The sequence below is a fragment of the Mustela nigripes genome, chromosome 5 (genome assembly GCF_022355385.1).
Source record: "Mustela nigripes isolate SB6536 chromosome 5, MUSNIG.SB6536, whole genome shotgun sequence".
Lineage (NCBI taxonomy): Eukaryota > Metazoa > Chordata > Mammalia > Carnivora > Mustelidae > Mustela > Mustela nigripes.
The window spans coordinates 59,417,459-59,444,405 of record NC_081561.1 but is presented as its reverse complement, the minus strand read 5'-3'; the positions used below and the strand labels follow the sequence as shown (position 1 = coordinate 59,444,405).

The 26,947-nt window shown below is 54.4% G+C and overlaps 2 protein-coding genes and 1 long non-coding RNA gene across 5 annotated transcripts; 2 read left to right on the top strand and 1 right to left on the bottom strand.

The window, feature by feature from the left end:
- The first annotated feature begins 8,515 nt into the window (after positions 1–8,515).
- MYMX (myomixer, myoblast fusion factor) lies at positions 8,516–10,058 on the top strand. Its single transcript, XM_059400363.1, has 2 exons — positions 8,516–8,758; positions 9,283–10,058. Exon 2 carries the CDS (start codon positions 9,297–9,299, stop codon positions 9,549–9,551), a length of 255 nt encoding a protein of 84 aa, XP_059256346.1. The 5' UTR covers positions 8,516–8,758; positions 9,283–9,296; the 3' UTR covers positions 9,552–10,058.
- LOC132018015 (uncharacterized) lies at positions 9,888–11,196 on the bottom strand. The gene is made up of 2 exons (XR_009404440.1): positions 10,990–11,196; positions 9,888–10,570 (listed from the first exon to the last, which is right to left on the bottom strand). It is a non-coding gene; the product is annotated as an uncharacterized LOC132018015 (long non-coding RNA).
- On the top strand, positions 9,937–24,451 carry SLC29A1 (solute carrier family 29 member 1 (Augustine blood group)). 3 transcript variants are annotated; one of them, XM_059400361.1, is made up of 14 exons: positions 9,937–10,344; positions 16,719–16,828; positions 18,013–18,095; positions 20,030–20,111; positions 20,220–20,422; positions 20,513–20,652; positions 20,953–21,087; positions 21,194–21,291; positions 21,443–21,521; positions 21,998–22,095; positions 22,346–22,454; positions 22,686–22,771; positions 23,158–23,357; positions 23,723–24,451. In XM_059400361.1, the coding sequence occupies exons 1-14, from the start codon at positions 10,023–10,025 to the stop codon at positions 23,832–23,834; spliced, it is 1,857 nt and encodes a 618-aa protein (XP_059256344.1). In that variant the 5' UTR covers positions 9,937–10,022; the 3' UTR covers positions 23,835–24,451. The 3 variants fall into 3 exon arrangements, with proteins under 3 accessions (XP_059256344.1, XP_059256345.1, XP_059256343.1); XM_059400362.1 differs by lacking the exons at positions 9,937–10,344; positions 16,719–16,828 and adding an exon at positions 14,204–14,278; XM_059400360.1 differs by lacking the exons at positions 9,937–10,344; positions 16,719–16,828 and having other exon boundaries at positions 17,992–18,095.
- Positions 24,452–26,947: the final 2,496 nt, after the last annotated feature.

Sequence of the window (26,947 nt, the reverse complement as noted above, 5' to 3'; positions counted from 1 at the left end):
CGTACCTTAGAGATATTGCGGGTTTAATTCAGGGTCACTGTAACAAAACACGCATCACGGTAAAGTGAGTCCGATGAATTTTTGGCTTCCCGGTGTGTCTAAAAGTTATGTTTGCACTATACTGTAGTCTTGTGAGTGTGCAAGAGCATTTGTCTAAAAAAAAAACCCAATGTGCATATCTTCATTAAAAACTACTTTTTAAAAAGATTTTATTTATTTATTTGAGAGAGAGAGTAAGCACGAGCACGGGCAGCAGCAGCAGAAGAGGCAGAAGGAAAAGCAGACTCCTCACTGAGCACAGAGTCCTACTCAGGGCTCCATCCGAGGACCAGGGATCAGACACTTAACCCACTGAGCCACCCAGGCGCGCTTGAGGCAGTTTCTTAAAAGAAGACAATGGTCAAGTTTGCCACATCAAGTGACTCTTACTTTTGCAAATGATTTCTCTGCAGCACATGATGCTGTAATAGCATTTTACCCACTGCAGGACTTCTTCCAAAATTGGAGTCAGTCCTCTCACATCCTGTTGCAGCTTTCTCAACTAGGTTTACGAAATATTCTAAATCCTTTGTTGTCATTTCCACATCTTCATAGCATCTTCACCAAGATGCTATCTCAAGAAACCACTTTCTGGGGCACCTGTGTGGCTCAGTCAGTTAAGCCTCTACCTTCAGCTCAGGTCATGATCCCAGGGTCCTGGGATCCCAGGGTCCTGGGAGAGCATCAGTCTCTTCACTCAGCAGGGAGCCTGCTTCCCCCTCTCTCTGCCTGCCTCTCTGCCTACTTGTGATCTCTCTCTCTGTCAAATGAATAAATAAAATCTTTTAAAAGGGAAGAAACAAACAAACCACTTTCTGTGTTCGCCCATAAAAAAAAACTCCTCATTGATTCAAGTTTTGTCATGAGATAGCAGCAAGTCCCATCTTCAGGCTCCACTTCTGATTCTAATTCTCTTGCTATTTCCACCCCATGTGCAGTTATTTCCTCCATTGAAATCTTGAAACTTTCAAAGTCATCCATGAAGGTTGGAATCAAATTCTTCCAAACTCCTATTAACGTTGATTTGTTAAAAGATTTTATTTATTTAGGGGTTCCTGGGTGGCTCAGTGGGTTAAAGCCTCTGCCTTCAGCTCAGGTCATAGTCTCAGGATCCTGGATCAAGCCCTGCATCGGGTTCTCTGCTCAGTGGGGAGTCTGCTTCCTCCTCTCTCTCTGGCTGCCTCTCTGCCTACTTGTGATCTTTTAAAAAAATGATTTTATTTATTTAGACAGAACGCGAGAGAGAGAGAGAGAGAGACAGATGTGGGACAATGTGGGACTCAATTCCAGGACCCTGGGATCATTACCTGAGGCAAAGGCAGCCGCCTAACAACTGAGCCTCCCAGATGCACACCCCCCCCCACCCCATGGGGTCTTAAATACTAAGTCTTTTTTTTTTTTTTTTTAAGGATTTCATTTATTTGACAGACAGAGGTTACTAGCAGGCAGAGAGAGAGAGGAAGGGAAACAGGCTTCCTGCCGAGCAGAGAGCCTGATGCGGGGCTTGATCCCAGGACCTTGAGATCATGACCTGAGCTGAAGGCAGAGGCTTAACCACTGAGATACCCAGGCGCCCCTTAAATACTAAGTCTTAAATACTAAGACTTGAAAGTGACTCTTCGATCCCGGGGCTGCAAAGTAGATGTTGTGTCAGCAATCATGAACACATTAACCTTGTCCGCTTCTATCAGAGCTCCTGGATGACCAGGTGCCTTGGCAATGAGCAGCACTATTTTGAAAGGAATCTTTTTTCCTGAGCAGTAGATCTCAACAATGGGCTTAAAATATTCACAGTATTAAACTGTTTTAAACAGATGTGTTATCATCCAGGCTTTGTTCCACTTATAAAGTGGAGCCAGCAGAATTCTGAAGGGTCCTAGAATTTTCATAATAGTAAATAAGCATTGGCTTCACCCTGAAGTCACCAGCTACATTAGCCCCTAACAAGTGAATCAGTCTGTCCTTTGGACCTTTGAAGCCAGAAACAGACTTTGCTTCTCTAGTTACGAAAGTCCTAGATGGCATCTTCCAATAAAAAGCTCTTTCTTTCACAGTGAAAATCTGTTGGGGCACCTGGGTGGCTCAGTTAGCAGGGCACCCAGCTCTTGGTTTCAACTCAGGTCTGATCTCAGGTTTGCGGGATTGAGCCCCATGCCGGGGCTCAGAGTCTGCTTAGGAGTCTCTCGCTCCCTCTCCTTCTGCCCCTTCTGCTCCTGCTCTCTCAAATAAATAAATAAATAAAACCTTAAAAATTAAAAAAAAGGTACTTTATGACTGATACCAAATCTTTTTCAGTTATGTGGGTTGCAAAAGTCTTCCCCAGTCTGTGAGGGACTGCCTTCTCACTTTCTTTATAATCTTCTAGTATCCCAAATTCCTAAAGATCAGCTCCTATAATTCAGAGTGTTACTTTCAGATCTCTAATGCCACTGGAATATGTTTGTTTGTTTTCAAAGATTTTATTTTTGAGTAGTCTCCACACCCAGTGTGGGGCTTGAACTCACCACCCTGAAATCAAGAGTTGCAGGCCCAGGGCACTTGGGTAGCTCAGATGGTTGGGTGACTGCCTTTGGCTAGGGTGGTGATCTCCAGGTCCTGGGATAGAGCCCATGTCAGGCTCCCAGTTCAGTGGGGAGTGTACTTCTCCCTCTCCCTCTGCCTCTCCCCCTGCTTGTGCTCTCTCTCTCTCTCTCAGATGAATAAATACAATCTTAAAAAAAAAAAAACAAATAGAGTTGCATTCTCTACCACCTCAGCTAGCCAAGCACCCCAGACATTTATAGTTGGTTCATCCAGAAGATCAAAATTTACCTTCCCCCTCATGGATGGACAACTGTCCCAGACCCATTTCCAACCCTGTATTCTCTCACCCTGCCCCTCCTCTTCTTTTTTTTTTTATTTTTTTTTTTTAAAGATTTTATTTATTTATTTGACAGAGAGAGATCACAAGCAGGCAGAGAGGCAGGCAGAGAGAGAGAGAGGAGGAAGCAGGCTCCCGCTGAGCAGAGAGCCCGATGCGGGACTCGATCCCAGGACCCCGAGATCATGACCTGAGCCGAAGGCAGCGGCTTAACCCACTGAGCCACCCGGGCGCCCTGCCCCTCCTCTTCTGACCAGAAACTCCACCCTGAGAATTTAATTATAAAAAATAAATTCTCGGGCGCCTGGGTGGCTCAGTGGGTTAAGCCACTGCCTTCGGCTCAGGTCATGATCTCAGGGTCCTGGGATCGAGCCCCACATCGGGCTCTCTGCTCAGCGGGGAGCCTGCTTCCTCACCTCTCTCTCTGCCTGCCTCTCTGCCTACTTGTAATCTCTCTCTGTCAAATAAATAAATAAAATCTTTAAAAAAAAATAAATAAATTCTCTATTCTGTTCCTTTGTCACGGTGTCGATTTTTGTGTTTTGTCACTCTGTTGTAATTCTCGTATTATCAGATTGGTCACACTTGGTATTATCTCTTCTTTTTCTTCTCAGATTAACTTAACTATTCTAGGTCCTTTTTTCTTCCATATAAATTTTTTGATCAGCTTGCTCAATTCCAGAAAGGGAAAAGATCAACACTTTTGGGATCCTAATTGGAATCACATTGAGTTTCTGATTAATTTGGAAGAGAACTAACATTTGTCTAACATGATACTTTCCTGACCGTTATTACCTTGGCACATTAATCCATATATTTCAGTCTTCTTTTTTGGCCCCTCTGTAAAAATTGTGCTACATTCACCTCTAGGGTCTTGCTCTATCCTTGTTAGATTTACTCCTGGGGTTTGTGGGTTTTGCCACTCTCCCTTCCCACATCAAATATGCCAGGCACGTCCTTCCTCACCTCCTACTCCTGCCTCGGGGTCCACACTCCTCCTTCCCACCGTCCAGGGAGCAGCTGTCCTGCCCCAACAACTGACTTCCCCGTGAGGCCTTGTCAGCGGGGGCAGAGCTCACATTTCCCACCTCAGTTCCTATCAGTGGAGTCTGAGGAGAATGACAGTTGTTTCGGTGGGGACAATGGGCTGCATTCTGTACAGGCTCTTCTCAGGGCCCCCTTCTCCCAGGCCACAGCAACTGTTCTTGCAGATAGGGTAAGGCCCCACCTGTCAGCTCTAATTACTCTTCAGGCGACACCCAACTCCCTGCCCACTTCTTCATGCTTGGTAAGCAAGTTTAGTATGTGTCCTCCTACCCAGTTGCCTGTTCAGGGGTCTATCATTGCCTGGAATTGGTGGGCAGAGGAATCATGGTCTTTGGTATGGGGCTGTCCCTCCCAAGGGCCTGACCTCTCACCTCAGAGGAACTGCAAGTTCCCAGAATGTTCTCTGAGCTGTCACCATATCCAGACCTCAGACCCTCACCACAGCTCCACTCAGATAGTTGAGGGTCTATTGTCACCAGCCAAGAGGAGCTGTGTCAGGGAGTACGGCTGAACTCCCAATTCTACAACTTTGGCCTCCACAACTGTGCCCTCAGCAGCCCCACCCTTGAGGAGGCCTCCCTGGCTTCTTTTCAGAGCTCCTTGTGGTGGGGGGGGGGGTGGCAACACTGCCCTCAACTTCCCACAAATGGGAAGGGCTCCAAGCCAAGGCTGATCCCCGAGAGGGAACAGTAGGACACTGAAACCTGACAGAGCCAGGGGCCTCAAGGGGACCCAGGCCTCCATTAATTTTTCAAGCTTTCATTGAGCCACATCCACTCTCAGGGGCTGGTCATGGGCATCAGGGCGTGTCACAGCAGGCCTTCAAGGAGCAGCCCACTGGCTGGCCTCAGACACAGGGTGTACTCAGAGGTAAAACCAAACGATGAAAGGAAGGATACTCTGTCTACTGGATCCCTTCTAGGATCCAGCCCTGGACCTAGTATTTTCCCATGTCTTGATCCTGTCAGGGGCAGGAGTTATGGTAAGTCCCACATTAGAGAAAAGGACCACCATACAGCACAGCTCCTAGAGGGTGTTATTGCTATACCCACTCATTCAGTGAACAGTCTTTTCCTGGGGCACCTGGGTGGCTCAGTGGGTGGAGCTTGTGACTCTTATTCTTGGGTTTTGAGTTCAAGCCCCACATTGGGTGTAGAGATTACTTTTTAAGGGGGGTGGGGCACCTGGATGGCTCAGTCGTTAAGCATCTGCCTTTGGCTCAGGTCATGATTCCAGGGTCCTGGGTTTGAGCCCTACATTGGGCTCCCTGCTCAGCAGGAAGCCTGCTTTCCCTCTCCCACTCCCCCTGCTCCTGTTCCTGCTCTCCCTCTCTCCTGCTGTCAAACAAAAATAAAATCTTTACACACACACACCAAAGCCCTTAGCTATATGGCAGCTCTCACCCCTGGCCCTGCTGCCTGTCTGGCACCCTAACTGCTGACTCTCAGTGTATATGTTCCATGTCCTTCATGCCTTGCACAGGCCTGGTACACACTTGCTTGCACTCCAGTGCTTGCTGTTGACATGGATGGCCCAGTAATGGACACTTAATTGCAGAGGGCAGGGGTCTCTCCAGAATGCTCCTAGATGGCCCTGAGGGAAGAGGACTGCAGAGGTCACATACTGTCCAGTCCACAAGCTTCAGGTTCACAAGTTGGCACTCAGATCCTTTTTTTTTTTTTTTTTTAATTGACTTTAAGGAACAGAAGGTTTGGCCAATTTCCTCAAAGTTGCTGGCTTCTCCCCAGCAGCAGAGGGTAGAGGTCAGGGTGGTGCAGGCAGGATCCATTACATAGGCTAAATCAGGAACTAGAAGGAATTGCTCTGTGCCAGGTCTGTTGCCAGAGAGGATGGTTATCTTTCCAGGAAAGACTGAGGAAATCCTTAGCAGAGCCGTTGGTTTTCTACCTTGGGGAAAAGGTCTGGGGCAGGCTGACGGGCGTGGGGAAGGATTAATCCAGGGGAGAGTGGGAAGAAGTTGGACAGGAGAGTTAATCCCAGGGGGGTAAGGGAGTTGACAGTAAACTGTGAATAGACCCACCCAGGTGGAGGCAGCTGCTTCCCCTCCCCCACCTCCCTTCCCACCCCCCTCTGGGGTTCCCCATTGTTACCAGAGACAACATCCTGTTTCCCTTACTTGCCTCACTAGCCCAGGCCCTGGATCCCCTCACTCTGCTGGTGTGGGGGAGGGGAGTTGGGGATGGAAGATGGGGGATGGGGCAAGCCTCAGGCCCCAGGTCCAGAGCTCAGGGATCTCAGTTTCCAGGGTGGAAACTGAGGTTGGAGGGATCACAGCAGTGGCTTATGTGAGCCAGTGCTTGGTTGGAACTCCATGGTGCCCTCAAAATTACACACTTCAGGGGATCGCAGAGGGAACCACTGAGGTCTGACTTCCTCTTCCTTGGGTTCCTATGTCCGGTTCCCCCTCTCCCAAAGGCTCTCTAGCTGTTATAGCAAGTACGGTTCTCACATCTTAGAAGTGTATTCAGATCAATGGAGCTCTGGGGATCTGCCACACAGGCTCTGGACAAGCAGGCCTGAGTCTGGGTCACATCACAGAACCTCTTCAGATCTATTCTTACATTGCTTATTGCTAAGCAGTGAGGACACAGCAGCAGTTAAAACAGAGATAAGTCCCTACAGTCTTGTGGGGGAGGCAGTTAAGCAACAAGACAAGGAAGTAAAATAAAATATATAGCATGTCAGATAATGACTTGCTGTGGAGATAAGTAAAACAGGTTTAGATGGGGAGGAGACAGAGGAGATAGGGTGGAGGAGTATAATTTTAAAACAGGATGGATAGGTAACATATAGGCAAAGACGTAAGGAGATAAGAGGCAGAGCCAGGTGAATACCTGGAGAAAGAGCCTTGTGCAAAGGAGCAACAGTAGGTGCAAAGGCCCTGAGGCAGAAAATATATCTGACAAAGGGGCGCCTCAGTAGCTCAGTGGGTTCTGTCCTCTGCTCAGGTCATGATCTCAGGGTCCTGGGATTGAGTCCAGCATCGGGTTCTCTGCCCAGCAGAGAGCTTGCTTCCCCCAACTCTCTGCCTGCCTCTCTGCCTACTTGTGATCTCTGTCTGTCAAATAAATAAATAAATAAAATCCTTGAAAAAGAAAAAGAAAATATATCTGACACAGTTAAGGAAAAGCAAAGAATCCAGTGTGGCTGGAGCAGAATGACAGAGACAGGATAGAAGTTGAGTCAGAATGCTAAGGGAGGTCAGACCACCAAGGCCTTGTAGGTCATAATGAAAGGCTTTGGTTTTAACTCTGAGTGAGATGGGAGCCCCCTGGATAGTTTATGCAGAAGGAAGACAGGATGTGATTCATGTTTCATAAAGACCATTCTGGTCTCTATACGGAAAAGAGAAACAGGTGTGGAAAAGAGAAAGGGGAACACCAGTTAACAGGCTACTACAATAATTCAGGTGAGGAATGATGAATGCTCAGACAAGGGCAGTCATGGCGACATCAGTGAGGTAGTGAGATTCTGAATATTTTGAAAGTAGTTACCAGGATTTACTAATATGGGTAGTGAACCATGATGGGAAGAGAGAAGTCAAGAGAACATCTAAGATTTTGGCCAGAGGAACTAGAAAGTGGCAGTTGCCACTTACAGAGATCTGAAGGCCTGAAGGAGGGGCAGGTCTGGGTGGAGATCATGCCGTTCATTTATCTGCTGTGTGACTCTGGGTAACTTGGTTTACCACTCTGGACCTCAGTATCCTCATCTTTACAATGGTTATAATAATGGCAATGAATTCACAGGATCGGCACATGTGCAGACTCAGTGTATGTCCCGCCCATGCTCCAGGGATGGCCCATGGCCAACACATCTGCTAGGGAAGCACCCGGAAGGAGAGGAACACTATGTCAATAAATCTGTGCTCTAGCTCCTCTCCCCTGCTTCCTCCAGGCAGAAGTGGGACGGGCATGTTTGATATTTATGGTTTTTTTCTTCAAGGTCTTTGACAGTTTTAGACATAGTCATGGTACTAATGGAGACTGGCGGTGGGATGTGGATAAATGGAATTCTCGAGGCTATGAAGCTTCCAAAACACTTTGATGGCCATTATCTCTTCTGAGTCCAGAAAGGCCAAAAGTAGACCCATTTTAGGAAGTAGGAGGACGAGGTATTTAAAAACAAAACCAACCCAGGCTGTCTGTGTATCAAGATATCTCTGGGAACTTCACTTAATCTTGGAGCAAAAGTGGGTAAAGAGGGTCCTAAAATGAGTCTCCCTCTTCCTGTCCTAAGTGGGAGTGTCACCCTGCTGTGTCCAACTGAGCCCAGCTACCCAATGGAGGGTGACTCCACTCCTCCACCCGCAGGAGACAGCCCACAGGTCCTGTTCTCCCTGTGCAGGCCCCTCTCAGCCAGAGTGTCTAGCCTGCAGCCTTCCTGCTTCTGCGGTTTGGGCAAGTAGATCTCTCACATTGCTCCATTCCAGTTCCCCCACCCGTTAACTCCCACTTACCGAGTTAGTAGACTGAGTTAACAGATGGGACTAGAGACCAGAAGAATCGATGTGCCTAAGGTCATACCCTTAGAAAGTGCAGTCTGGGTTCTGTACCCAGCAGGAAGAATTCCTGCATCTGTTCCTTCCTCTTCTTCCAGCCCAGCTGCCTCTGCCCCTCAATATACCAGGTGCCAGAACACAGCTGTCTCTTCTTGGCTCCCCCCACCCAGGCAAGCTATCCTAGGGTGGGACTGAGCTCAGTGGGGACAGTCTTGTAGTGTCCGGTGACACAGCAGTGTCCCTGCAGGCAAATTCGGCCAGAGATTCATTCTGAACCACGGTTCTGACTGGTGAGATATACTGCTGATCGGTGGGTGGGCGGGATTATGGGGGTTGGAAGTGTCAGGTCAGGGTGGATCAGGGGGCCTCAGAAGAAAACTTAAAATTGCCTGGGGATGGAAGAAATTCTGCAGGATTGAGAAGAGTTGGGGAATACCAGGGAGCCTGAGGGTGTGAATGGGGTGGGGGATGGAGGGAGACTGGCTAAAGGAGTTGGGGGGGGTGGAAATCTAGTGAACAGTAGGAGCCCCTGGAGGCTGGGAAGGGCAAACTCTTAAGTCCTAGTCTCAACTTTACTCTCCCCTTGGCTTGGTGTCTTCATCAGCGCTGTGGTAAGAATCCTTCTGCCCCAGCTACCTTGCCAAGAGAAAGGGCCTCTGGAAAGCCAAAATGACCTATAAATCGAGGGGGGGGGGGGGGAGCATAAGGGTAGAAACTGAAGTAGCATAGCGGGGAGCCTGCAAACCCCAAGTTTTATGCCAGGTGAGGATGGAGCAGGAAAGGGGCAAGCCTAGAGTCTGGATTGCCTTCACAGTCACTGACCCAGCCATGCCCGCTCCACTGCTCCCACTGCTGCTGCGAACGCTGCTGTCCCGCCTGCTGCTGCCTGCCGCCCGCCTGGCCCGCCGGCACTTCCTGCCCCTGCTGCGCCGACTGGCCCGCCGCCTAGGCTCGCAGGATGTTCGAGAGGCTTTGCTGGGCTGTGTGTTGCTCATCCTCAGCCAGAGACACCCACCTGACGCCGAGGAGGCCTCCAGAGTAGCTGGCCAGGAGAGGCGGGAGAGGCTAGCTCCCCTCAAATGAGGCCACGATCCCTGACATTGGCTGTATCATCGAAAGCCCTTCTTTTGGAGCATGACAGTCCCAGCGCTGTCACACAGCGCAGCCTACCCAGTGTGAGGAAGACACGGTGGGGGACTGAGCATAAGAAGGGTCCGACTGGGAATGCCTCCCCACTGCCAGCAGGAATGACTGCAAAGATACCCAGCATCTAGTGGTCATAAAACTGATCATTACCCCCTCCCTGAATTCCTCCTCCAAGGACACCTTTCCTACTCACATCTGATTCTAGGGAATGGAGGAAGAGACTCTCCTCCCCTAGCCCCAAATGGTGACATGAGGTCCAGGGAGGGACAGTGCTTACACAGGCAAAAATGACAATGTATTTGAGAGGCAAGATTTTAACCCAGACCGTTTGTCTTCCAGACTCAGGATTTACCTTAAAGTAACAGGACCTTGGTTGCCTAGTGAGGCAGTCTTGCCTCAAGGCCCAGCATGCAGCAGGTGCTCAATAAACATTTGTTGATTGGAGTTCTTGGGATGCCATTGAAAGTCCTGTCACCCACGCAGTACCTAGGCTCCTACCTAGGGAGAGAGTCTAAGGTGGCCAGAGGGTGGGGGAAGAGGTGGAGAGGGGGCGGGGTGGGGGGTGGGGTGGGGGGTGGGGAAACCACAAGAGTTCCTTTTGCTTCCTATCCCATTGTCCCGCAGTCCTCATCTCCTGGAGGTTGTTTCTCTTGTGTAACTTCAGTCAGTATGTCACACTGTGACCCAGCAGTCTTGGGTCCGATTTGGAGGTCTGGCTGGCCAGCTCAAGGTAAGGAGAAGAACGCCAAGTCCCTGAGTCAGTTTGGAGATTCTTCTCACCCAGTGGTGTGGGAAGAGGGAGATTTGTTTGCTAAGAGAGCCCACCGGCAGCCACCCAGGGGAGCAGTGTAGAAATGCTTCCCCCGAGGGGCACTGTGTCCCTGAAGAGATGGGAGTGGGATGGAAGTATCCAGAGGCATTCCCCTCATTATTTCAGCCTCCCCAAAGAGCAGCTCCTAAGGGGTCAAACGAGAGTTGTCAGATTCATTTGCATCAGCCTCGGGATAATTTGCTTATTGTTCCCAAACAATAGTCCTCCCTCCCTCCAGGAGTCTTGGGCTGTAGGTTCAGAGTGGGGAAATGAGGAATGCGGGCCTCTTTCAGGACCCCCATCCGGAGCCCGCACCGTTTAGAAGATCGGCCCCGGGGGCCAGAACCGCGCCCCCGCCCCTGTTCTCCCCCAGCCCCGAGGGGCTTTCCGCCAAACCCTGGCCCGGCCACCCTTCGGCACCATCTGCTTCCTCCAGGCGTCCACTAAAGCCAGTGCACGTGCTCACCCCTTTCGGGAAGGCCACCTGGGGGAAGGGGTGGAATGAAGGGGATTCCAGCTCGTGGTCCCCAAACGCAGTTCCCCTCCGGGACCACGAGCACCTACTCTGCAGTCTGATCCCGGCCTTCCATGCCGCCGGCCTTCCTAAGCGCTCCTCGCTCCCGAGCGGCGCGGGGCGGGACAGAGCGGGTCACCGAGCTCGGGGCGGGTGCCAGCGTAACCGGTTGCGGCCCCTCTCCCTCCGGCAGCGACATTGGAGACCGGTTAGACCCAGTGCGGGCTGCGAGCTCCCGCCTTGGCCCCAGCCCCGAGGTGAGAAGGCCAGGACGGGGACCAGAGGGGGCGGTTTCCGTCCTCCTCCTGCATATCCGGCAGGTGCGCGGGGAGCAGAGGCGGGCCGCTGGGCGGTGGGGCGGGGGCTGCGCGGTTCCCACGCGCCCCGCGGGGACGGGCGGAGAGAGGTGGGGTTAGGTCCCTAATTGGGTTGGCGTAGGGATATACGCGGGGTCGGACTCTGCGGTTTCCCGCGGAGTGGATGCTTTTATCGGATTTTGAAGGTCACCCCCCAACTCCTCCACCCCCGCTGCGCCACCCCAACCATATACAGATGCCCCCAAGGTCAGAGACATGCCCGGAGCAAAGGGTAGAGGCAGAGTTCTGGGAAATTACGCTGGGAAGGCCAAGCCCGGACAGAGTGAACCTCAAGTCTTGGACCCTGACCCTCATTCTCACCCTCAAGTACACACTCACCAGGAAAGTGAGGGAAGTTAGAGGAGTCCGGTCCTGAGACGGCTGGATCCTGTCTTTATTTTAAATGTGGGTGTTTTGTTCATCATATCACTTTTTTGCATTTACTTTGATTTAAAAAAAAAATCTCAGTAAAATATTATTTATCTTGATCTCTAAATTTTTTGGTGTCCCCTTAAAATTTGCAATGCAGGCAAGCGCCTCATTGGCCTCTCCCTAGTCCCAGCCCTGCCACAAGGCCATGGACACAGAGTCAGGAACAAAATGAGAATGCACAGTCATAAGGCAGGTGCTGGTGACAAACAGCCAAGCCAAGCCAAACACAGATGGACACAGGCTGGGGAGAGTCGACCGAATGTGAGGTGGTGGGGCGCCTTGTGGCCTAGAATAAGGAGGAGGGAGTCTGGGGCAAGGGACAGTCTCAAATAGAGTGGGGAATGGGGAGAGGGTAGAGGTGCAGCTGGATCAGCCCTTTTCACCCTACCTTTGTGCCAGGGACCTGAGGGAGAAAGACATAAGCCAGGGCTGAGGGTTACAGGACTGGCTGGGCCGGGCCAGAAAAACTCGGGGTGCAGGCTGGTGTGAGTCAAGGCACCGTGGCTGTCCAGCAGAGGGCCCTGGCACCCAGCAACCATCTCTGGTCAGGGAAGGGCTCCGAAGGGGCGTGGATGCTGGCAGAGGGCCCAGGCAGGGTGAATGCCAGATGGGCTTCTCTCCAGCCATAACAGTCCTGCCTATTGCCATCTAGTGAGCACACCAGGCCTCCACAGAGGTGGGGAGAGGAAACAACCTTCCCCTGTCTGGCCTGAGACCCTCACCACTTCCCTCCAGTTTCTTTCCCCCTCCAGCCCCCTCCGCACACAACTCCAGCCACTGGCCACCGGCCTGGCCATGCCAGGAAGATCTGTCTGACCACGAAGGCCTGCCACCCCCATGGGCCCAAAGAGGGAAATGAAGGTGGGGAGAGAGACCGGGGCCAAGGAAGAGGGAGAGACTGGACAAACACAGGATGGGAATGGGGGTGGGGAGACCCAGACATGAAGCTGCCCTCGAGTCCTGGGGCAGTGCCTAAAAAAATACCACCCGTACCCCTCTTCCTGCCCTCTGTTTGGTTAAGGCTGGAGGGTGATAGTGTGTCATGTCTCTGTGGGAAGAGCCGGAAGGCTGAGAACACCCCTTGTGGAGTAGCTTGGGGACAGTCCACAGATCCTAAGTAGAAAAACTGCCCCTCCCTTCAGGGCCCAGTCTGTTTCCTGACTGGAGAGTAAGACCCTGCCTTATCCTTGATGGTAGTAAGGCTAATTGGTTGGGTGGGGTTTTTTTTTGGGGGGGGGAGGTATTTATTTACTTATTTATTTGAGAGGGAGGGAGTAGGAGAAGCAGACTCCCTGCTGAGCAGCAGAGAGCCCAAGACCCTAAGATCATCCCACAACCTTAAGATCATGACCTGACAGGAAGACAGGCACTTACAGACTGAGCCACCTCACTGCCCCCTGCTAATTGCTAATTAGTGACCATGGCTTCTCCAGGGGACAGGTCTCTTGGGTAGTTGGGGCAAGGTGGGGTGTGGGCCTTGGGTTGGACTTTCTGTCTTCACACCCCACCAGCCATTGTGTTATCTCCACCTACTGAGAGCTGCTATGGGGGCCCTGCTATGGGACACCCCCAACTTACCGGCCAACCAAAAGGAGGGGAATCATTCCCCCTCACTTGGAGGTGCAAGAAGGGCTGACCAGTCCTCAGCATGCCCACCCCCTCCCTCCTTAGCCCCGGGAGGATGTGGGACTCAGCAAGGCTTGGTCTCTTCCTCTGAGGACATAGGATTCACTCAGGATGGAAGGCGGTTGGGGCTTTTTCTCTTACCATCTCCAGATGTTTCTCAGCTCTTTCAAAGTTCTGGGTTTAGAAAGAGTGAATCTGGAGGGGCCTACAGACCTGTGCCTCTATCCCATCCACCACCCACCTCCAGACACGCACTCCCCCTCCAAGTCCCAGTTGAGGTGTGGTGCTTGTGTGTGTGTGTTAGAGGTAGGAAAATTCATGACTCAGGTCACTGACTGTACTGATTGCGCAGAGAGGTCCCTTGGCGTGGGGGTTGGGAGAGCAGAGGGTAGGTGCCAACGGCAGAAGGTGGCTCTAAAGGGCGTGGGCGCAGGAAAGGGAAAAGGCACCATGGAGAAAGTAGCGGGGTACCTGGGAGGGGAGTCCGCCCCGCTCTGGGCAGAGGGTTGGGTGCAGGGACAGTAGGAGTTTCTGGACCCCCAGCGCGGAGCACACTAGGGATGATACCCCTCCAGCCCCGGGTTCCCCATAACGGGGCAAGGTTTGGTGTGGTACGGCCCTGAGGTCCTGCCTTCAAAAGTAAGACGAGGTGTGGGCGCGACGGCCCCGGGAAGGGGTTGGGGGGGCTTGCATCCGGCGCCGCTGGGGGGGCGTAGCTGGGGCGGGGCCGCGGCGGGGCGGGCGGGGCCGTGGCGGCGCGGGCGGGGCATAGGGGAAGCGGCAGCGTCTGGTGGTGGGGGGAGCGGGCAGCGGCGGCGGGCCGGGGCGGGCTCAGCGGAGGGCGGGTTTGAATGTGCTCCGGCGGGCGCGGGAAGCTGCAGAGAGGGCGCGCGGATCTCGGCGCGGTAGGACTCTTTGCTAGCAGGTGCTGCCCGGGTCGGGGGTCGGGATTCGGGGGTCGAGGGTCGGGGGTAGGGGACCGGTGAGGGTCCGGGAACCGCCGGCGTAGAAGGCGCGTCTTCCCGCCGCCACGAGGGCAGGGAGGCCGGGCCTGTCTGCGCGCAGAGGGAACGCCGCATGGGGGCCCCGCTTCCCCCGCGCAGAGCGTGCGGAGCCGCGCTGCACGTGGCGCGCCAGGGCCAGGGCGCGTGGGGACTCTGCGGAGATCGGGACCCGAGCGGGGCGTGGGCCACCTGGCTCCTGGGCCTGAAACCGGCTGTCGCCGAGCTGACCTCTGCAAGGGGCGGGCGAGTGAATGGGTAATCTCGATGGATCTTGCCGGTACAGGAGAGGGGCCGCGCCGGTAACGGCACTGGGTAGGGGGGAGTGGAGATGCGAGCCGGCGTCTTGGAGGTGAAGGAGCTGTCTGTTCCTGGCCTCCCCTTCCTGGGCCTGTCCTCATTTACTCCCAGAGAGGACTCTTCCTTAACTCAGAACCCCTGCTTTCCTTCTTAGGGAGAGAGTAGTGGTGGGTGAAGGCCGGCCTCAGCCCTGCCGGTCACGCTTCCCGGGGCGATCCCTTTGCCCATTCCTCTTGGTGACCTCCCACTTGCCCTGCCTGTTGAGCTCTCCCTGCTGAGATGTGTGCTTTATGGGGAGTGGGGAATGCCTTACACCCGAAGCTCTTGTCAGACTGGAGATGACCTCAGTCTCCCCACCCTGTTTCTTCGCTCATCTCCCAATATACAGGGCTAGCCGAGAAGCAGCCTTTATACCTACCTCTCCAACCCAGAAGGAGGCTAAAATAAACTGCCCATTGAGTTGGAATTCCAGCGCACCCATTCACTAGCTCTGCGACCTTACACAAGTGACTCAACCTCTCTGAACCTCAGCCTCCCCCATCTGTTCAATGGAGACAGTTTAGTACTAGCTTATGTGTGGTTGTTAGGGCAAGAGGGGAGCAGGTGGTGGCTGGCCCCAGAGGCAACCCCAGGGAGTAGAGAATTTGATGCTACCGCAGAAGTGTGTCTAGAGCTGGGGTGCGTGAGAGGTGCTGGGGGCCTCAGGGTGGGGAGGTGCTCAGTTCAGTGGTTACTTTCAGGGCCCCATCCTGGCAGGCACGTTGGGGCATGGCTGGAGGGCCACCAGATGCTCTGAGCTGGTATCAAATCCCTGGTTGCTGCTGGGCAAAGGCAGGCAAGAACAAAATACCTGGGCTGGCCTGCTGAATGTCAGGATGTGGGCAGGGGGGAGAGGCTCCCCTGGAGTTGCACTGTGCCCAGGACAGAGGTGGGGATGGCTGCGAACAGAACATGGTAGGGTAGCAGGGGTAGAGGGCTGAAATGAATACTTCGTTGATCCTAGGGCAGATTTTGCTAAGGAAGGGGAGATACTCTATTCTCTCCACCCCAGCTCCCATCTGGGTTGAAGCTATACCAGTTCTTTTACTTACTGCCGCGAATCTTGCGTGTGTGTGTGGTGTGTGTGTGTGTGGTGTGTGGTGTGTGTGTGTGTGCGGTGTGTGTGTGTAGAGCATGGGATGTGCTGAGGTGTAAAGCTGGGAGTTCCCTTCCCTGCTACCTAATAGAAAATCTGAGTCCTGAGCCTTCTCTGGCAGCCCTCGAGGGTAGAGCCGTCTTGCCTACATCCTTCTTAAAAACATAAAAACTGTTGTTGCCATTCTGTCTGCCCCTCCCCTCAGTGACTAGAACAGTGCCTGGCTAGCTTGCAGAGGTGCTCAGTCAATATTTGTTGAAAAGATGAATGGGGGGCACGTGGGTGGCTTAGTCATTAAGGGTCATGATCCCTGGGTCCTGGGATGGAGCCCTGCATCCGGCTCCCTGCTGAGCGGGGAGCTTGCTTCTCCCTCTCTGACTCCCCCTGCTTGTGTTCCTTCTCTCACTGTGTCTCTCTCTGTCAAATAAATAAAATCTTTAAAAAAAAGAAAAAAGATGAATGAAGAAGCCCTCTGCCAATTCGGGAGGTGTGTAGGTGTGCTTCTCCTGTCCCCACCCTGCAACACCCTACAACCCACACATGGGCTGGGGGGCTGAGGAAGGCCTTTGGAGAGTCTGGAGTTCATTCAGGGAGGGTTTGAGAGGAATTATGGGGAGGGGAAGAAAAAAGCCCCCTGAGGATGTTGGGGAGGTCCCTGGTGGTACGTGTCCACGTCTTCCTATCTTCAGGTCTTCAGGCTGAGACCTGGAGCACGGGCTGTACCTGCGATTGCCCCACCCCTTCAGCTCCCCTGCTGAGGCTGCTGGGTCTCTTATCTCCCAGGCTCGCTACAGGAGCAGTTTTTATCTCCTGGTTGTGTGTGTGTAAGAGATTTCTCAGAATGAGGCCGATCCCTCCCACAGCAAGGCCTGTGGGGTTCTCTCCGCATCCGCCCTCTGCCACTTTATTCATTCTGGACCCTTACCCAGGGGGAGCCCATGGACAAGGCCTGCCGCCAGAGCCTGAGCTAGGACTACCTCCCAAGGACTGCCCAGGCCCCCTCTGCTCTGAGCCTTCTGCTGGCAAGTCTGGGCATCTGGTGAGTGCTGGCCCAGACCCAGGCCCAGGCCCAGGTGGTTGGGGAAGCAGGCCTCACCCTGAACAGCAGACCTGGCTCCAGAGCTAGGCCCGCACGTGGGGGATGCGCCAGCACACGCCTGCCTGGCTTGCTGTGCTACCCAAAGGGAAAGCTGTCTCATCTGGTGCCAGGGTGCCTCCCCTACACGAGTGGAAAGCAGGAGGGGGGATACTGAGGGAGGAGGCTAGGAGCTTTAGGTCAAGCCTGTGTCCCTGCTCCTCCAATCTTCCCTTCAAGTTTGCTCTCAAAAAGGGGAAGAGGACAGGGGCCTGGGAGTGAGTCAGAGAGGAACCAAGGGGGGATGGGGGATGGGATGACCCTGGGGCCAGAACTGGGGACGGGGGAGGGGCAGACTTAGTTGTGGGAAGGGCTGTGTCCCCATATGGTAGTGAAGTGTTTTCCTAGAAACCTGGCCAGGAACTAGGAAACCCTTGGGCAGTGACAAGAAAGGAAGGTTAAAGTGCCCTCTGCAGAGAGGCTGGAGTCTGGGGTCCCTCCAGGAGGGCACAGGAACCCCAGAGCCCAGTCTTGCCATGACTGCAGCCCCCACCCCCCCCAGAAGGTGTGAAGGTCAGACTTGCAGAGAAGGGCTGGGGAGAGGCATCTCTGGCTTCAGTCCTCTTTCCCTACAGGCTCAAGGTTCTGCTGCTGCTGCCACTGCTGCTGCTGCTGCAGCAGCGGTGAATGTTTGTTTTGTGCCCTCCCTCCTCCCCTCGCCCTCTTTGCTCTGACTCCCGTTTCCCTCCTCCTGTCCCTCCTTCTCTTCCATTATCATTGCAGTCCCTGACCCCTCTCCTCTTCTTCCCTTCCTTCTTTGCCAGGCCTTCCCTCCCTCTCGCTCATACTTCCTCCTCCTCCTGCTCGCCACGCTCCTGTTTCCCAGCTTACAAACTGCTTCGGCTGCTGGATAAAAATAGCGGTGGCCAGGCTGGGAGCCAGGTAGAGCCTGAGCAGGCAGGGGGCCCCACAGCGCTGGCCACAGGGGTCAGATTGAACAGTCCTGAGGGGCCGGGCAGGGAGGGGGCCCTTCTGGACTCTTCAGCTCACCTGCTCTGCGCCCTGCCCGCTGCCTACTCCACGAGAGTCTAAAGAGGTCTATGGGGAAGCAGGGCCAAGACGTGGCCTCACACTGCTTCTGCCCCCAGCAAGCACCAGAAGGAGGGAGCTCTCAGCCAGGCAAAACCGAGAACACTGTCACCATGACAACTAGTCACGAGCCTCAGGACAGGTAAGGGGACCTGGGCTGGGCATCCAGGGGAGCGGACATGGGTCTCCAAGGGGGGCTGGGTGCTGTGTCCTTTGGAATTTGGGATTTCCACTGTTGACTGGCCTTCCGGCAAAGCAATGTGAGTCAGGTCTGCCTGAGGGGCGGGGGCCATGTGTGCCTTCACTGGGGTGGCTTTGGGGAGGGCTGGGATGGGTGGGCGGCACAGCCCCTCCCTGGCCTCTCAGTGTTTCCACTGTTGCTCTCCAGCTTGCTAGCAGCTTCCAGCTCCTCCTCCCATCACTCTGGGGAAATATTTGGCGGCTCCCCTCGTTCCAGAGCACATCTGGCAGAACTGCCCTCTTCCTCCGGCCTGGCGTTGAGCCTCTGCCTCGGATGACCCTGGCCTACCCTGGTCCTTGAGCTGACCTTGCCCTCACTCCCCACCTCTGGAACCAAAAGCTCCTTTAAATTAAACCCACCACCATGATCATGCATATGGTTGTGGCGGGAGGAGGCTGTAGCTTGGTTGAAGCTCTCCAAGGAATCTGGGAACCAAGATAGTTGATGAAGTTCTGCCTGCCTGCGGTCCCAAACTCCTTCAGCCCAGGCCCCCCAACCACATCCTCTCACCCCTGCCCGTCCCGTCTTCCTCCTGTGCCAAAAAGGCTGCCAAACAAGGCCACCTCTAGCTGCGGGACCTCAGGCACGTAGCTTAATCTCCTCTCGACTCTTTCCCACCTGTAAAATCGAGGTGGGGTCTATTTGGATGGGAGGGAATTTAAGGAGACCTAGTAAGGACAGGCCCCAGTTGGGAGCCTCACTATCGGTAGCAGTTCTGGAACCCCTCTCGCATCTCTGTGCACCTTGGTGCCCTCCTCCAGCCCTGCTCTAACCATCTGTTCTGGGCAGCCTTGGCCAGGAGCTTCTCCCTTCATTCAAGCCCTCAGCTGTGTTCTTCAGGGTCGCGGGTAGATGAGTTGTGGGGGCCGTCGGGGGCACTGTATTGGAATGGCTCAGAAGGCCACACTCGGGCACTCAGCTGGGCCTTTCCTGTGTGAGGCCAGTCCCTGCACTCTGGCCAGATCTGTTTCTTCCCTGCCCTGGGCTTTGTCCCTGCCACTGGGGGAAGAAAGCAGGCATTCGCTGTGGGGAGGATATGGCAGACACATCTGGAGACTACGTTGGGAAGGCCTGGGGCTGCCTGGGGGAGGCTGGCCCATCCCACACAGGCCCTGAGGTGTAAGGCTTGGGGGCAACGCCCCGGCCAGAGCGGGGAGGGGGGGCACTCATTTACTCCTGGCGGCCCACATAAAGTCCAGTGGCCTCATATTGCCTGGCCTCCCCTGTGTGGTGTGACCTACAAAGCTAGTTCTGTCTGGACTGGAGAAAAACAGCTCCCTCACTTCCCAGCCACCCCAAGTTACCCCGCCCTCCTGTCCTACTAGGTCCGGAGTGGTCTGGGAGTTTCTTGACCTCAAACTCCTCTTTGGGGAGCCACACAGTCCCTGCCCAGACGGCATAATCACTTCCAGCCTGCCTCGTGGGGGTGGAAGACACTTGGCTGTTTCCTCGCTCACCCGCCCACCCCCAGCCTTCAGCAGGATTTCCAAAACCACCTCCGGATGTGTGGGTCACACTGGTTCCCAAGCCTGCAGGGTCCCCCGAGTCTTCGGGGCTGAGAACCAAGGTCCTGTTGCCCATGCCTTTCAGCCTTGTGTCCCTCCCTGGTCCTCCTCCGCCTGTGGACTTGTCTGCTCTTTTCCCTATCCCAGGACGCTTTTCCTTCCACAGAAACCCATAGGAAGGCTCGGGCACATGGACATAAACACAGTGGCCTATATCCTGGGACAGCGGAAGACCCCAAAGGTTGGGGAGGGAAGGAGTTTTTAGGTTTGACCTGGGAAGGAGGGTGGGATGGTGTTTCACTTGGCCCCCTTTTCCTCTCCCATCCTCAGGTACAAAGCTGTCTGGCTTATCTTCTTCATGCTGGGTCTGGGGACGCTGCTCCCATGGAATTTTTTCATGACAGCCACTAGGGTGAGACTGGGGGGATGGGGTTCCAGAGGCCACAGTAGGGCCTGGTTGCTGTGTACTTGGGAGTGCCAGGAGAGAAGCCACAAGGTTTCTGTCTTGCAACCCCCACAGTATTTCACAAACCGCCTGGACGAGTCCCAGAATATGTCCTCAGTCACTGCCGAGCTGAGCAAGGACACCCAGCCCTCAGCCACCCCCACAGCGCTCTCCCCAGAGCGGACCTCGCTCAGTGCCATCTTCAACAATGTCATGACGTTATGCGCCATGTTGCCCCTGCTGTTCTTCACCTGCCTTAACTCTTTCCTGCATCAGAGGTGAGCTCCTGGGCTCCAGGCCTGACCCCTCGCTACCTCTCGCTCTCCCTGGGCCGAGGCCCCAGCCTCACTGCCCTGGCCTCTGGGCAGGATCCCCCAGTCTGTTCGGATCCTGGGCAGCCTTATAGCCATCCTGTTGGTGTTCCTGATCACTGCCATCCTGGTGAAGGTGCAGCTGGATGCCGTGCCCTTCTTCATCATCACCATGGTCAAGATCGTTCTCATCAACTGTAAGCAGGGCTGGGAGGGAGCAGAGATCTTCCCACATCCCCCCACCCATCCTTCAGACCCACTACTACAGTCAGCTAGGAACAGAGCCCCTTCCTCCCCCTAGAGGGGAGGATGCCATTGGGCGATCAGAGCTCCAGAGACCCGAGCGAGTGCGGACCAGGGCTGCAGGGTGGGACAGAGAGGGCCATTTGGTGTCACAACTCCTCTGGAACCTGTGTTCCCACGGGCCCCTGCCCCCCCACAGCAGCAAATCCCAGTCTGCTCCCTCTCCCCTGCTGATGCCTGCCTTATGCCTCCAGCGTTCGGCGCCATCCTGCAAGGCAGCCTGTTTGGTCTGGCTGGCCTCCTGCCCGCCAGCTACACTGCCCCCATCATGAGTGGTCAGGGCCTGGCAGGCTTCTTCGCCTCGGTGGCCATGATCTGTGCAATCGCCAGTAAGTGTTGCCGCCTGTCTGTCTGCCTGCCTGCCTGTGGGTCTGGTCATGGGGGTGGGGGGGGGGGACCGGGGACAATCTCCGCTCTCTCACATGCTCCCCACAGGTGGCTCAGAGCTGTCAGAAAGTGCCTTTGGCTACTTCATCACTGCCTGCGTGGTTATTGTTCTGGCAATCATCTGTTACCTGGCCCTTCCCCGACTGGTAAGCAGGTGAAGAAAGTCTGGGGGTGGAGGTGGGGTGGGGTCCAGGGCTCCCAGCCAGTGCTGTTCTGGAACCCAAACCTGGCATAGGGAGGCGGGATTCTGGATCTTCCATCTCTGAGTCTACTTTCCCTATTCCCCTCACTTGGCAGGAATTCTATCGGTACTACCAGCAGTTCAAGCTCGAAGGGCCTGGGGAGCAGGAGACCAAGTTGGACCTCATTAGTAAAGGTCAGAATAGCCTGCAGAAGCTGGGGTGGAGGGCGGCCTGCCCAGCACGGGGCAGCCTGGGCGCAGAGGGCAAGAAGAAGTGTGTCATATTGGTTAGCGGTGATAAGCCAGAAGCCAAAGCAAACTGGAGTAGGCATGACGGGAGCAATAGGAAGTAAAGGCTAGGAAAGATGAAATGGGCGAAGAGGCTAGATACCCTTGAACTGTCTGAGGATAATGGGAAAGCAATTTCAGATTCTTGGAATAGGACCTGAGGCTCCTGGGAGAGGTCAGGACCCCTGGGATTTGTGCTGTGGGATTTGCAGGTCTGGGAGGTCTGGGCTAGGTATTAGGGTGTGACTCTCCCCCGGGGAAGGGGTGTCCACCCTGAGCTAACCCCAGCCCTTTGGGGGAATGTTTGTGTCTTCTCTTGTTATTTGTCCTCCCTGCAACTTGATGTTCCCACAACCTGGGACTCCCCCCCCCCCCACCCCCAGGAGAGGAACCAGTAGCAAACAAAGAAGAGTCCAGAGTTCCAGCCCCCGGCTCTCAGCCCACCAACCAAGGCCACTCTATCCGAGCCATCCTCAGAAATGTATGTGGGGCATGGGTGTTCTGCCCTCTGCCCCTTACCCTCTTTTTCTCCTACTTTTGCCTCTCCTGACCCATGCACTGTCCATCCTCTCCCTTTCCTCCCTGGGACTGGCCACTCCCCTGGATTCTCGTCTGTGTGTATGTGTGTGTGTGTGTGTGTGTGTGTGTGTGTGTGTGTTGGGGGCTGGGGACTCTGGGTTCTTTGTTGCACAGCTGCTATGAAGACACGGACCTGGGTTCCTTCCCTCCAGATCTTAGTCCTGGCTCTCTCCGTCTGCTTCAACTTCATGGTGACCATTGGGGTATTTCCCGCCGTGACCGCTGAGGTCAAGTCCAGCATCGCAGGCACCAGTGCCTGGGGTGAGGACACCATGAGCTTCCAGGATGGGGGCAGACTGGGGCTAGAGCAGGTTTGGGAATGGGCTTCTGTCTCCCTGGCTAAACTCTCCTGGTCCATTTGCCCTTCCCTGGGCTGGAAACATGTCCTCCATTTTTACATCTGGGAAAACTGAGTCCCAGTGAGGGTCAGGGTTGCTGAATCCGTTTCTCTGGACCTCATAACCACCCCTGACTCTACTCTTCTTTTTCCAGGAGACTACTTCATTCCTGTGTCTTGTTTCTTGACTTTCAATGTCTTTGACTGGTTGGGCCGGAGCCTCACAGCTGTATTTACGTGGGTAAGTGGGAGAAAGAGATGCCCAGCCCCTGTGCAAGGCTAGAGTTCAGCCAGAGACCCAGAAAGGGAACCAAGAAAATATGGTGGTAATGGAACCATACTTTTTTTTTAAAAAGAAAGAAAGAAAGAAACCAAACCAAGACGTAATCTATGTATAGCAAGTTCTGCTAGTCTTCAGTGTATCAGTTACTGACCACCCCCTCCAACACCCGTATGTAATCACCAGGGAGGTCCAGATACAGAACATTTCCAGCCCTCGAGACGGCTCTGCCATGCCCCCTCACAATCAGTACGCCCTCAGGGTGACCAGATCCACTCAGATCCCGGGGGGCCCTGTGTGGAGCACTGGGGGCCAGCCCAGGCTCAGGCGCCCCCTGCTCCCCCTAGCCTGGGAAGGACAGCCACTGGCTGCCAAGCCTGGTGCTGGCCCGGATGTTGTTTGTGCCCCTGCTGCTGCTGTGCAATGTCAAACCCCGCCACCACCTGGCTGTGGTCTTCGAGCACGACGCCTGGTTCATCATCTTCATGGCCGCCTTCGCCTTCTCCAACGGCTACCTCGCCAGTCTCTGCATGTGCTTTGGGCCCAAGTGAGTGGGGACCCTGGTGGCATCAGGCAGGACCTAGAGCTCCAGGGTGGCCACTCCAAGGAAGGAGAGGGGGCACCCGGAGACTCCTGGATCCTGGATGGGCATGTAGGTGAAGGGGTCGTGGTGGAGGGCGGGGCACCCCAGGGTACCCGGGGGAGATGTGGGAAGGTGGAAGACAGCCCCCATTACACATTCCCCCAAGAGAGAGAAGCCAGATTGGAGGTGGGAAAGTAGGATAGTTGTCAGCAGAATTCTGTGCTCAGGCAAGTCTCCGCACATCACAGATGCTCTGGGGGGCAGGCGAGGCCGGGGAGCTGGGGGGTTCCTGGGGCCGTTCTAAGGAAGCCTTGCCCTCCTGCCTTCAGGAAAGTGAAGCCGGCTGAGGCAGAGACAGCTGGAGCCATCATGGCCTTCTTTCTGTCTCTGGGCCTTGCACTGGGGGCTGTCTCCTCCTTCCTGTGGCGGTCTATTGTGTGACCATGGATGGACAGAAGGACTGCACTGACCACCTGCTCCTTTGGCCTTTCTTCCCCTTGAGGGATGGGCAGGAGGTCTGGAGGTTTTCTCTTTATACCAGTTTCTGCTTTCTCACGGCCTGTTCTGGGCCTGGGTGTCCAGGCCCCGAGGAGGGAGCCTCTACGGATGGACAGTGGGGACATTGTGAGCCCGAGGGTCAGAATCAAGGGAGGGCACGCAGGCTCTGCATCTGCTCAAGTTGCCTTCAGCCACCCTCCCCCCGCCTCCATCACCACGCTTGGCTCTGACTGATCCCTGCTTGAGCAGGGCAGCAGAGACTGCTCGGCTCAGAGAGAGAGAGTATATGTGTGTGTCTGTCTGTTCATCTGCCTATATACCAGCAGTGGTTAGGGACCAGGACTGTCTGTCCAAGGTCCCATTGGATAATCTTTCCATATTCTCCCCATGTGCCTCCTCCCCCGCCATTTCCATGGCCCTCCCCTACTCCCCCTGCCTTGTTCCTACCAGTCATGCACCCTGTACAGTTGCCATTTTACTGCCTTTTTTATATTCAACAGAAACCAGGTGCCTTCAGAGGCTCTCTGATAAAATAAACCTTTTTCTTTTTTTCCTCCTTCCTCCACGGCTCCCTGTGTCCTCCAGCCGCAGCTCCATGCCCTAGAGAGGGCAGCGGGATGGCAGTGTGAATCTGGGGGACGAGCAAGACCCAGCTGAGCCCTGGCCAGCACTGGGCCTGTGTCCAATGGTGGGGGTGGGTGGCAGTTAGTCCTCTTAGCCTCAGAGGGGCTGCAGTGCCCCCTGCTGGGGCCACAGAGGAGGGACAGGCCTGGAGCCAGGACACCCAGACTGCTGACGGAGACTGAAAAAGGCCATTTTTTCTTTGCTGCTCAATTCCTTCTTTCACAGGACTGGGCTTAGAGACAGCACCCCATCTTTCTTTGGTCTTCACTGCCACCCTCACCTGTCCTCACCCCTCCGTCACAGGAATAAACGTGCACACCTGGTCCACTCCCCACCCCCCATAAACGCCCCCTCCCCTGGCTGCACTCCCACACCTCCAGGCAAGAAGAGGCTGCAGCTGCCCGCCCCCTACCACCCATCTCCAATCTGGCAGTCTGCCCTGACACCTGGGGGACACGGGCCTGTGTGTCCTTGCCTGGAAGCGGCCCCCACTGTTCTTCTCTGACTTGGTGGGATGGTGTGGGACTGTAAGTGGCTTCATGGAGGGAGCCATACCGCTGGATCTCCCTTCGTGGAAATGACTGTTCTTGACCGGAAGTGGGAACAGAGTTCTGGCCAATGTGGGGAGACACACAGATACACACTCTGACCCTGGCTACAGCCCAGGAGGCTCACTAGTCCCTGACCCGCAGATAGCTACAAATTGGCATCTCTGTCAGGTCTTTTGTTTCTCAGTTTAATTTAGTTGAAGGCTTCAGGCCTCATCAAGGGCTCTCAGAACATTTTTAGGGCTGTTTGATGAGCTCAGAAGTTCTCAGGGGGTAGGGAAGCATATCATTATAAACGGAGGACTGGAGTCCGTGAACTCCAAGGATACATGTCAAACCAAGCTATATATATCCAAGGTTGGCAGAAAATAAGGTACTCCTTTCCTAGCAGATTCACAGGGGCACCCTGAGCGTGCCCCAGTCTTTGCTATGCCCTTTGGCACTGGGGCTAAAATAAATATGTGCTTTTTGTCTTCTCTCCCTCAGCCCCTCTTGACCTGCCCATGGTACCCCAACCTGAGAGTCCTATTGGACTCCTTCCTTGGCACCAGCAGCTCCCAGGGGCACTGTGTTTCTTCCCTGGGTTGCCTCCACCACCTTCCGCCTGCTCTTCCAGAAGGACTCCAGCCCAGGTGTCCTTCAGTCCATCCCACCCATGGCTACAGAATAATCCAGAGCCGAACTAAGTGTTCCACTGGTCTCTCTCCAGAGTATGCTGAGCATTTCCTGACATCCCAACACTGCCAGCAGGGACAGCCAGTTTACGCAATTCCTTTCCCTTCTGCGCCCCAGAGCTCTTGTAACTTGGGGACCTAACTTTTATCCTGCCCTTGACCATACTCGGGCTACCAGAAAGAGCTTCTGTTTTTTGAGATAGGGTCTACATTCTATTTGTGTTTTCACCCTTTGGGCTACAAGTGCTTTAACTGGCTCCCAGATGTACTCACAAAATTGTCCCTCCCTGCAATCTTCACAGGCCTAAAGCCAGCTGGGCGGTGGCACTCATTTTCACTGCCTGTGCTCAAGGGATAGAGATGGGTGTTAAGTAGGTTTTTCTCGACCCCAGCAATGATTTGAAGGAGGGAAAAACAGATGATGTCACTTTCCTCCTTTCTGTACTCAAATGGATGTGGAGGAAAATTACTAGAGTATTTTTTCCAAAAATGTTTTCTAATGCAAATGCCCCAAATACGCAGTCTCACACTCAGTTTCTGTTCTGACCTCAAGTCTTCATCTGAAGCCAGGAGAGGTGGGGGTGAGGAACTCGAGCTCCTAGGTCTCCTGCCTGCCCAAGCACAGTGATGGCTCCTGACCACAGTAGGTGCTCTGAAGGTAATCCTGCACTGTAGGAGGCAGGCCTCCCCCTGCCCCTAGCACTGGCTCCAGTAAGGTGGGGAAGTACTGAGCGTGAGACAGTGGGTGTCACTGGCTCTACCAGACCGTGCTGGTCATCACCTTCCTTCCATGTGACCTTTCTTTCTTTCTTTCTTTATTTCTTTCTTTCTTTCTTTCTTTCTTTTTTAAGATTTTACTTTATTTTTTAAAGATTTTATTTATTTGACAGAGATCATAAGTAGGCAGAGAGGCGGGCAGAGAGAGAGAGAAGCAGGCTCCCTGCAGAGCAGAGTGCCCAATGCGGGGCTCTATCCCAGGACCCTGAGATCATGACCTGACCCAAAGGCAGAGGCTTAATCCACTGAGCCACCCAGGTGCCCCCCCATGTGACATTTCTGCCTGAAGCATCAGGCTGTGTATTTAGCAGCTGGCCTCCCTGGGGGGGGTAGCCACATCAGTGTGGACACTTTCTTGTGTTTGATATTACATGGTGACGTGTTGGGGCTCTAAGCTTTTGAAAAGCCAAGAGCCCCAGGAAAATCACCAGTT

Coding starts and splice junctions, on each gene's coding strand:
- MYMX (XM_059400363.1), top strand. CDS start 9,297: ATGCCCGCTCCACTGCTCCCACTGCTGCTGCGAACGCTGCTGTCCCGC.
- SLC29A1 (XM_059400361.1), top strand. CDS start 10,023: ATGCAGCAGGTGCTCAATAAACATTTGTTGATTGGAGTTCTTGGGATG. Junction 21,292..21,442: donor ACCTGGCCCTTCCCCGACTG/GTAAGCAGGTGA, acceptor CTCACTTGGCAG/GAATTCTATCGGTACTACCA. Junction 22,772..23,157: donor TCACAGCTGTATTTACGTGG/GTAAGTGGGAGA, acceptor TGCTCCCCCTAG/CCTGGGAAGGACAGCCACTG.